General features: G+C 46.5%; 1 protein-coding gene across 1 annotated transcript; it reads left to right on the forward strand.

Annotated features, from left to right (window-relative positions):
* Positions 1 to 9,456: 9,456 nt before the first annotated feature.
* Positions 9,457 to 10,777, forward strand: LOC128504380 (ryanodine receptor 3-like). The gene is made up of 2 exons (XM_053474415.1): positions 9,457 to 9,677; positions 10,534 to 10,777. Exons 1-2 carry the CDS (start codon positions 9,457 to 9,459, stop codon positions 10,775 to 10,777), a joined length of 465 nt encoding a protein of 154 aa, XP_053330390.1.
* Positions 10,778 to 10,896: the final 119 nt, after the last annotated feature.

Below are 10,896 nucleotides of genomic sequence, written 5' to 3' on the forward strand. Positions count from 1 at the left end.
ATTAATTTGTCGTCATTTTCTTGAAAATATAAATCTATTAATTCTTGCAGGGATTGAATGTGTTCTTGTTTATTCAGAATCGAATGATTTACCGTATTTATCGGCGTATAACACGCACTGGCGTATAACACGCACCCCCATTTTAACAAGGAAATTTGAGTAAGAAAAAATAATTTTAACTTGGAAGCTATGAACTTAATGTTGGAATAATATTTATTACATTATAACATTTATTATAACATTTATACCACTTATAAGGCAAATATGAAAGAAAAAGCACCTCTTTGACCAAAAAAACTGAACAAAAAAAATCACTGCTATCTGGGAAACCACACACACACACACACACACACACAGTAAGACACACACACAGTAAGACACACACACAGTAAGACACACACACAGTAAGACACACACACATAGTAAGACACTCTCAGACACACACGCTAAGACACACACAGTAAGACACACACACAGTAAGACACACACACACTCAGACACACACAGTAAGACACACACAGTAAGACACACACAGTAAGACACACACAGTAAGACACACACAGTAAGACACACACAAACTCAGACACACACACAGTAAGACACACTCACTCAGACACACACACTAAGACATACACAGTAAGACACACACACAGTAAGACACACACACTCAGACACTAAGACACACACTCAGACACACACACACTAAGACATACACACACACTTAGACACAGACACAAACAGACTCAGAGACACACACAAACACACTCAGACACACACTCCCTAACCCCCCTTCTCAGGATATCCCCTCTCCCTCCCTAACCTCCCTTCTCAGGATCTCCCCTTTCCCTCCCTAACCCCCCTTCTCAGGATCTCCCCTCTCTCTCCCTAACCCCCCCCCGGTCACTTACCTTCAACTCCTGTGTTGGAAGCGTGAGGCGTTTGTCTCGAGTGCCGGCGCTTCACTGCTGAGCGCCGGCGTCTGACGTCATATGCCGGCGCCCAGCGTGAAGCGCCGGCACCCGAGACAAACGCCTCACGCTTCCGACACAGGAGTTGAAGCGCCGAGGCAGGCAGGCGGCGCTGAGGCAGGCAGGCGGCGGCCACGGCCACCAGCAGAGGAGTCCTGGATTTTTGTCAGTCAGGGGAGCCCGAGAGTTGCCGAGCGGTCGTCTTCGGAAACCGCTCGGCACCCCTTGGGCCCCCCTGACTGGCAGAGCTCCAGGGCCCGGTCGCAGTTGCGACCCCTGTGACCCCGGTAGTTCCGCCACTGGCTCTAGGATTTATCGGCGTATAACACGCAGGTAGGATTTCAGCTTCCAATTTTAGTTAAAAAAGTGCGTGTTATACGCTGATAAATACGTTAATCTCCAATCTCTGGGGACTTTCTTCGGATAGTTAGAAAGAGTCTCACAAACAATAGCGTTGTGATCTGACCATATTATATCTTTAATAAATAGTGTTTTTAATTAGAGAACAGCTTCCTATCATCAAATCTATGCGCGCATACGAGGCATGAGGTGCGGAAAAATGAGTGAATTCCTTTGACGTAGGGTTAAAGACTCTCCAATTATCATAAAGATTAATTATTTCAGAAAATGACTTAAACATTTAGCCGATCTTTCTATTCTCTGATCGAGGGTCTCACCTCTTCTTAGAATTTTGTCCATGCTGATATCTGTAATTGAGTTGAAATCTCCTGCCATGACTAAGACTCCCCTAATATATTTTTCTGCTCTTTCGAATAGCTCTTCTATAAATCAGGTTGGACCCTTATTTGGAGCATATACCGTATTGGCTTTAAAGTGGGGGTGCGGCCTATATTCGGGGTCTAGCGCCCGACGCCCGGAACATGCAGTCCCGGACGCCGGGCAGGCAGCGGGGTTAGGATACAGATCCCCCGCAGCGGTGCAGGGGACCTGGGTACGTAGTTGTCTTGTTCTCCTTGATAGATCTTGTAAGAAGATTATATTTTTAAATCTAGTATAACCCTGGTGTCTATATATATCAATTACCATAGATACAGACTTCCTTGGGCAGAGAGAGTGATCACTGGAGCACTGGGCATGGCTTGGGGCCAATAGGAAGTGAGGCCCTTCCCCCAGACTGCCTGGGGAGTAGAGAGAGAGAGAGAGAGAGAGACTGGAGGTGGCTGAGCTGGGGAAAAAGGAAGGGTGACTTGGTCTCTACAGAAAAGCACCCCAAGAGATCTCTGTACCTTCCCTGTTGCTGAGGATCCCACAAGTCTCTGCTATGAGGAGCTGATTGATTCCTGTGTCAGGCTGCTAGGTGTCTGAAGGCAGATGTGCTGCAGTGAGCTTGCCATGTGGTTCCAGTTGGAATACTGAATCCAGTATACAGCAGAAGGCCTACAGAAGCTAAAGCTGCCAGACTGCACCAGATCCAGATATCAGAGGAAGGTACTCAGGATTAGTTACAGGCACTGAGACCATCACTACCCATTTCAAGGGAAGTATTACCTCCATCAAGGGCCCCAACTTCTATGTGCACCAACGTTACCCCAGGGGACTGATAACTATACAAGGTTGGGTTCCTAATTATTTGGGGAGGCAGGTGATTTGGACTGGGCTTGATTCAGCTATATTTTGTTTGCTGTATACCTGTTGATATTATTGAAATGCTGTTGGTTCCTGATCTAAACTAATACATGAGTTCATCTGTTTGACAACTTTACATTCTTTGTGTTTGAGTTATATATGTGTCCTAGTACACTACACTCTAATTCCCTGGAGTAATTACTAGGTGGAGGCACTGCCATATGGTCATATTAACCCTTAACTCTCCACTATGCAGAGGCCAGGATCTCCTGTAGGCACCAGCCAGGGTGTACACACTATGATGGATGTTTTCTCCAGTGCGGTTCAGCCACCATTTTGGTTTCGCTGCCATATTGCTCCTCCATTCTCTCGCTTGCGGCGGCCATGTTGCTGCTCCCATTGCGCAACTTGGTTTTCGGCCGTTTTTTGTATTGCGGCCGGGTCTCCCAACGTTCCTGGTGAGTTCCGGTCGCCATCTTTGTTTGGGTACATCTCTACCACGCGGTTTTTCTCCGTCAGGGGCGGCATTTCGGAGTTTGCTTGCTCTCCACATCGGGTGAGCTAATATTCTTTGTTTATTTACAGGTTTTTTATTCCTTTTAACCCCTGTATATATATTGTTAGCAGGCTAAGCCCTTTTAACCCCTGTATATATATTATTAGCAGACTAAGCCCCTGCTTTATATTTCTCACTGCTGTTTGGAGATTTTATCGGCTATACAGATCCCAGGCTGAGCTCCTGTGGATAAACTATATATATATAGTGAGTGCCTTATTGCTTCCATATACCTACCTTTTACACTTCCCTCTCTCTTTCTCTACAGACAATATGTCTCAGGAAAACATGCCCTCCCAAGATGCCTTTATGGCCTGGTTGGAAGGAAAGTTCTCTACTTCGGTGGAGTCCTTCTTCTCTAAAACGTCTGTGAATCTACCTAACCAAGGGAATCCTCCTGTCCCGTCTGGCCCTACTAATGTCCCATCAGAATCAGAATCTGATAGATTGGAAGGGGAGGCTTCCGGCTCTAAACGCCCCTGGAAGGGCAACAGTATCTCTGCTGGCAAGGGCAAGGCACTCGCAAAACGCCCCAAAACCTCCGGCACTCATACCAATGATCCACTATCCAGAGTGGACGAATGGCGGGCAGATTCCTCTAACGGATCTGAACTATCAGTTAATCTGGCCTCGTCCAGAGATATTGACTCCGGGGGTTCGTCTGTGAGTATTTGGTGGATGAGCCCCACCTTGCCGATCCCCAACAGCCGCCAGCCGTACTTCATCCCAAGGTCCCCGGAGCTTCCCTCAGCCACAGTCCTCGTACAGACGACCTTACCACCAAAGGTCCGTCATCTCACGTGGAGGATACAGAGGCAGAGGCGCTCAGGGATTCCCCAGAGGACGTTCCAGTTGCGGTAAGTCCAACTGTTTCTTAACCTTTTTTCCCTCTGCGGTTTGGGGGCCGTATATCCCATTTTTTCCACAACTGGGTGTGGATTTCGTCAGACCCTTGGATCCTCCAAACGGTCCAGGGTTTCCAGATAGACTTTGTCTTTCCCCCCTTTCAGATACACAGACCTTGCCCTGCTTTCCGGTCCTCGACCGATCAGGCTCTTATAGAGACGGAGCTTCGTGCCCTACGCGACAAAGGGGTAATTCAACGAGCGCCCGGACGGTCGGGCGATCTTCGGTTCCCAACCGGACTTTGTCCTCGAATCTGATGCCAGTCTACTGGGATGGGGCGCTGCCTCCGACTCAGAAGCGACCGGAGGTTGTTGGTCTCTGGAGGAACGCTCAACTGTCTAGAGCTGATTGCAGGTTCCTTTGCGATCAGGAGCCTGGCCAAAGACCGCTCGGACTGCTGCCTCCTCCTGCGGATGGACAACTTCTCAGCAGTCCGCTATATCAACCGCTTTGGAGGCACGCGTTCCAAGCGCCTCACGGAAGTAACGAAGGACATCTTCGAATTTTTCCTAGCTCGCAATATCACCCTGCAGGCGGAATACCTCCCGGGCATCGAGAATCTCCTAGCGGATTGGTTCTCCAGACATTGGCGGGACGCGAGCCACTGGAGGCTCCACGTTCAGGTCTTCCAGGATCTCCAATATCGGAGGGGCCTGTTTCATCTGGACTTGTTTGCATCCAGGACAAATCGCCAGATGAAAGACTTCTACAGCTGGCTTCCGGAGGCTCTGGCGACGGACGATTTCATGCAGGTGTGGCCGTCCTCGGGTGCGTACGCGTTTCCCCCTTTCGCCCTCATTTCGAGAGTCATCCACCACTTACGTCACAGCGGAGGCTCTCTGGTCCTGGTGACCCCCCTGTGGCATGCACAGCCGTGGTTCCCAGCTCTGTTGCAGCTGTCGGTACGGGACCCTCTGGCGCTTCCGTCTTTTTCCTTCTCTCCTGTCGGGCTCGGAGGGTCAACTACACCCCCTCATCCAGGAGGGTCGTCTTCTCCTGGTAGCGTGGACGATCTCGGGGGACCCCGATCAGGCTGGGGCCTATCGGAGGCGGCTCAATCCTTGCTGCGCGAATCTCGGGCTCCAGGTACCCGAAAGTCGTACCGGGCAGCTTGGTGAAGTTGGGCTGCTTGGTGTGTGGGACGGCAGGTGGATCCCCATTCAGCCCCTTTAGATTTCGTGCTTAATTTTCTGGCGGAGATGTTTTCCTCGGGAAAATCTTACCGTACCATTAATGTTTTCCGCTCTGCCATTTCAGGCGGTCATGTGGGTATCTCGGGCAAGCCGGTTGGTAAGGCTCCTCTGGTCTGCCGCCTTCTCCGCGGCATTCGTTTATCTCGGCCCCCGGCACCTCGCTATACTTCTCTGTGGGATGTCGCTATGGTGCTCGATTTTCTGCGATCCTGGCCGGACAACGAGTCCCTTTCTCTGCGTCAATTGTCGGCGAAACTTACCTTCCTGTTGTGTCTTCTTTCTTTTCGTTGGGTTTCAGACGTCAAGGCTCTCGATATACACGCCATTTCTTTCTCCCCGGAGGATCTGGTGTTCCAGATCCACAGGAGGACTAAGACTTTCTCCTCGTTTGTCTCCTATCCTGATTTCCTTGACGACCCTAAAATCTGTGTGGCCAGATGTGTTCGGTCGTACTTATCTCGCTCTGCTATGGTACGTCCTTCCTCGGTTTCACAGCTTCTCATCTCTTATGTTAAGCCGTTTAAGGCCGTCTCTTCCCCAAGATTAGCCCGTTGGATTCGTTGTTTGGGTTTCTTTTGCATGTTTTTTCTATGATTTTGTATGCTCATTTTGTCTCTATCTTTGCGGTTATGTTGGTTCTTATTGATATTTATGTGACATTCTTCTGTGTATTAGAGGAATCTGGTCCTGTTACGTGTTTTCTCTTTATTTCAGCGTGAACTCACCGCTGCGTGCTAGCGATTAGGCTACGTGTGTTTGGGCTCTGTTGGCTACATTCGGTGTGATGCCACCTGTTCCTGGAGGATTCTGGTTCCGGTTTCAAGTTCAGTTTGGTGTTCACGTCAGTTTTTGGACTATCAGCCGGTTTGGAGGACGTTTCTTCAGTCCGGTTCTCAGCGACGAAAGAGGAGGAGGAGGATGGTTTAGGGGTTTATATACCTCCTATGTAATGTTTTTCTATTGGTTGTTCCACTTATGTTGTTAACTCCTTCTTTGCTGCTACTGTGAGAGTAAAGGAAGATATGCAAAATACTCGCCTCCTGTCTTTGTTAAAATTATAATTATCCGTGCACCAAGGCTAGAAAAATTTCCAATTTTATCTGAGTTAATTGGTGTTCTGCACATGTCTGTATGCATTGTTGCATTTTGGCTTGTGAGAATGATTCATCTTGTATTTTTAAAGTTTTTATAACTTTTTCCTGTGATGTTATATCTGAGTAAACTTCAGTCTTCTAATATAGAAGATATTGTAGTGGAAATTGAATCATCAGGATTTATATGTTGTTTTTTTAGATATATTTGAGAATATTGAAGCCGTTTTTCTTTCTTTTTTGGAGTCAGTATTTCTTTCCTTCCTTTTTTTCCCCTCAACATTTCTTTTCTGTGACATGATTTGTTCCTTCTTTCTCCCTGTATTCTCTATTAACCCCTTTTCCCCCTCCTTTGCGCAATTCTGGTTTTTAATAATGTGTCTGCGTATAATATTCCTATTGTTGAGTCTGACGTATCATTGAATATAGATTGGATTTCTATTTCCTTGGATGTTTAATTTGCCTAATATATTATTCTTAAATGATTTTACTTCAATTCCGCCCTTTCGCTTCCTCTCTGTTTCTGTAGTAAAAGTATTAAATGGAATCAAATTATTTTCTATATAGCGGCGTATAGGCAATATCTATCGAAAAGGAAAGCGTTTAATGCATTTTCTGTGAAGACTCACTGCGCCCGGGATCCGGCAACCGCTCCACAGAATATTTCAAGGCAATTGCTAAAAGTTCTGCTTGTAGCTCTGGGGGGGATGGTCTATAGCCTTCGGGTCCACCTTTACGTCCGGTCCTTTAGAGCATATTTTTCGCCTCCATTCCTTTTCTGCTATAGTTGCTATTCTTAGTAGCGCACTTGTTCTCGCTGCTGCAGTTATTGAGCCCCAGGCGAGAAGGAGTCTTCAGAGGGATCTTTTTACACGAGGAGGAATAGCGAATGGGGATGACCGAGGAGCTGTATCCGTCCGGTATAGCTCACGCGTTCGTCGGGCGTTAGTCAGACATTCACTGGAGAAACTGTGCAGACCTTAGTTTACCCGCGAACTCGGGACGCCGCCCCTCTGGCATCTTACATCATCACACCTCGCCGCCAAGTGTGCTATATATCTTTGAGGTAGATGGTGATGGGTTTGTTGCCAGTAAATGATATTACATAACAAATCTGGCATTAAGTAGATATGGAGACAGACGCGGTAAATCCCGTGAGAGCCAATCTCTATATGAACTGTAGAGCTAGTTTTGGGGAGGCTAAGTTCTGATCACAAAGGCAAGTTACATTCCACACAACTAGTTTACGAAACACAGGCCAAGCTGCGATAAAATATATGCAGTCGCTCACCTAGAAGGACGCCATGGATTGACCTCTGTTGGAATTAAGAATCAGACCAGTGGGGCTGAAAAACTTGCCGAACATCTGGCTGCGAATTATCTCGTGCCTCCTCTGGCCAAACGTGGAATTGCATGTGGAAAGGGGGACAGATTTTCGATTAAATGAATGAGTCCCAGAAGAGAAACCTACTATGTGCTCTGCCCCTCATTATACCCCTCATTATATAATCCGTTTAGTCTGACTCACAGTAGCAGTTCCTACTTACCAGTCCCTCCCTGTAATCACTGTGACAACTGGCCACGCCCCTTCCTTCTCCCAGAAGGCCAGAACCACATGGCTGTGACACTCATCTAACTGTAAGTATAACATTAATATTTGGGCTACTGAAAGTTGGGGGAGGTGAGGGTTAATTTAGGGGCAGTTATGGTTAGTGGGGTGTTGAGGGGCAGCTATGGTTAATGGGGTGTTTAGGGGCAGTTATGGTTAATGGGGTGTTTAGGGTTAATTTAGGGGCAGCTATGGTTAATGGGGTGTTTGGGGTTAATTTGAGGCAGTTGTGGTTAATGGGGTGTTTAGGGTTAATTTAGGGGATGGTGTGGTTAATGGGGTGTTTAGGGTTAATTTAGGGGCAGTTATGGTTAATGGGGTGTTTAGGGTTAATTTAGGGGATGCTGTGGTTGATGGGGTGTTTAGGGTTAATTTAGGGGTAGTTATGATTAAGGGGGTGTTTAGGGTTAATTAAGGGGATGCTGTGGTTGATGGGGTGTTTAGGGTTAATTTAGGGGTAGTTATGGTTAATGGGGTGTTTAGAGTTAATTTAATAATGAGGACTGAGGGTTAATTTGATTAATATAATAAAGTTAACTTAAGGTGCAGTTAGATATAAAGGGGGGCAGACTAAAGGGAATCTAAATCCTGGGGGCCGTGAAGATTAACCCAGTACTTATTTATAAAAGTATGGTGTCAGTGTGATGCGAACGGGTCTGTGACTCTATGAGGGGACTATGAAGGCATATCTGGGGAGGACAGAGTGACATATCTGGGGGTATAAGGCATATACATTATATAAGGCATATGTGGGGAGGACGGAGTGGTGTATCAGGGTGTATAAGGCATATCTGGGGTAGAGTGGTATGTCTGGGGAGGATGGAGTGGTGTATCAGGCGGTATAAGGCGTATCAGGCACAGTGGCATATGTGGGAGGCAGCGTGGAGTGGCATAGGTGGGAGGCAGCGTGGAGTGGCATATGTGGGAGGCAGCGTGGAGTGGCATATGTGGGAGGCAGCGTGGAGTGGCATATGTGGGAGGCAGCCTGGAGTGGTATATGTGGGAGGCAGCGTGGTATATGTGGGAGGCAGCGTGGAGTGGCATATGTGAGAGGCAGCATGGCATATGTGGGAGGCAGCGTGGTATATGTGGGAGGCAGTGTGGAGTGGCATATGTTGGAGGCAGCGTGGCAAGCCTGGGCTCAAATGTGCATAAATTGGGGGGGGCTGGTTGGGAAATAAAGACAAGAAATGCATTTTATCAAAGTTTTTTTTTATTCTGCTGTTTGTATTTAACATCGTTTGTTTATTAAATTATTTTAAATAAATGAAAAATTTACATTTATTTTTTTTATCCGATTAATCGACAAAATAATCGGCCAACTAATCGATTATGAAAATAATCGTTAGTTGCAGCCCTAATGTGCTCACCTTGCCAATTCACTAAAAACTCAACATGCCACTTAAAAAACCACCCTGGCCTTATTAATCGGTTAATGGTTCAATAAAAAAAACCTTTGCTAGTGTGAAGCCATTGGTACCATTTAATATGTTTTATCCCTACGTGTTAAGTATTTTGCCTCTTTGTTTCATGTAAACGGAACACTATGCCACTTTCTGCTGCAATATTTAAGAGTGAGGAGAAGAACCCTGTGCCGCAGTGCCCTCCCCGGCTGGACGTGCAGTCGTTCACGCCCGTCCTCTGGAGCCGCATGCCAAACAACTTCCTGAAGGTGGAGACGGAGCGCGTGAGCGAGAGGCACGGTTGGGTGGTGCAGTGTCTGGAGTCATTGCAGATGATGGCGCTGCACATACCTGAAGAGAATAGGTGCCTTGCTGTTAAATAATTCTTTGCGGCTCATGTGGGATACTATTATAGCTGAGACGCTTAGGAAAAAATCTTGATGAGATAGGATAAAATCTTGATGGGCACCACACACACATAGTGCAGTACGGTACATTGCTATGTAGAACCGTTTATGGTGCTTGTATTGTCCAAAACACACCATTGTCTCACCAATACAATACATGAGAGATTGCAGTAGAATCTAATACATACTGTGGGGTTAATAATAATAATAATGTGGGGTTATTGGGTGATCCATGATAAACTAAATGTACTCCCCCAACTGGTTCCACCATTCAGACACCTTGTTGAAATGACAGTAATCCTCGGTACATAGAGGTCTTGTACAGACATAAAGGCCTTGTTTATTTCATAAACTGTCAATAATTAAGGAAGATGACATAAACCACATCACCACCATGCCTGGGAGTCTCCAGGGTAGGAGAGAAGTGTTTAGTTACAAATAAACGTCCTGCTCAATTTCCACCTTCTCCTGCTTACTCTCCACCCATTCACTACCCCCTTTAAAGTTACACTCTGAGTAGTCCAGTCCCTATGCACACTGCATTCACCATGCATTGGAAAGGGAAGCATTTTCCATCTCTTTTCTATCTTGCCCGTTTTCTAAGACTTAGAATTTTGCCATCTGTTGTAATGTGCAAATTCTAGCGTGTGGGCAAGTTCAGTTATATGCTACCAATAAATAAGTTGTCAAAAAGAGTTACTCTTTCTCTATTGTAAATAGTGGGATGTATGCAATAAAACATCCTAGCTTGCTTGCATGTTGTCTTATGAAACGTATTTGCCCTTATTTCTCTTTCTTTTCTTTGTGTATCAGGTGTATTGATATTTTAGAACTCTCTGAGCAGGAAGACCTGATGAAGTTTCATTATCACACTTTGAAGCTGTACTGCGCAGTTTGTGCGTTAGGCAATAATCGTGTAGCCCATGCCTTGTGTAGCCATGTGGCTCAGTCCCAGCTACTCTACACCATTGATAACCAATACCTTCCTGGCTTGCTACGTGTTGGCTTCTACGACTTATCTGGAGTCCGCCAAGGAGGGGAAGCTTATAATGAATAATGAATTTATTATTCCTATCACTGATGACACTCGGGAGATCCAACTCTTTCCTGATGAGTCCAAGAGACATGGCCTGCCAGGGGTGGGGTGCAGTACTTGTTTGAAATCTGACCTGCATT

Source organism: Spea bombifrons, chromosome 9 (assembly GCF_027358695.1).
Source record: "Spea bombifrons isolate aSpeBom1 chromosome 9, aSpeBom1.2.pri, whole genome shotgun sequence".
In the NCBI taxonomy this organism is placed as follows: domain Eukaryota; kingdom Metazoa; phylum Chordata; class Amphibia; order Anura; family Pelobatidae; genus Spea; species Spea bombifrons.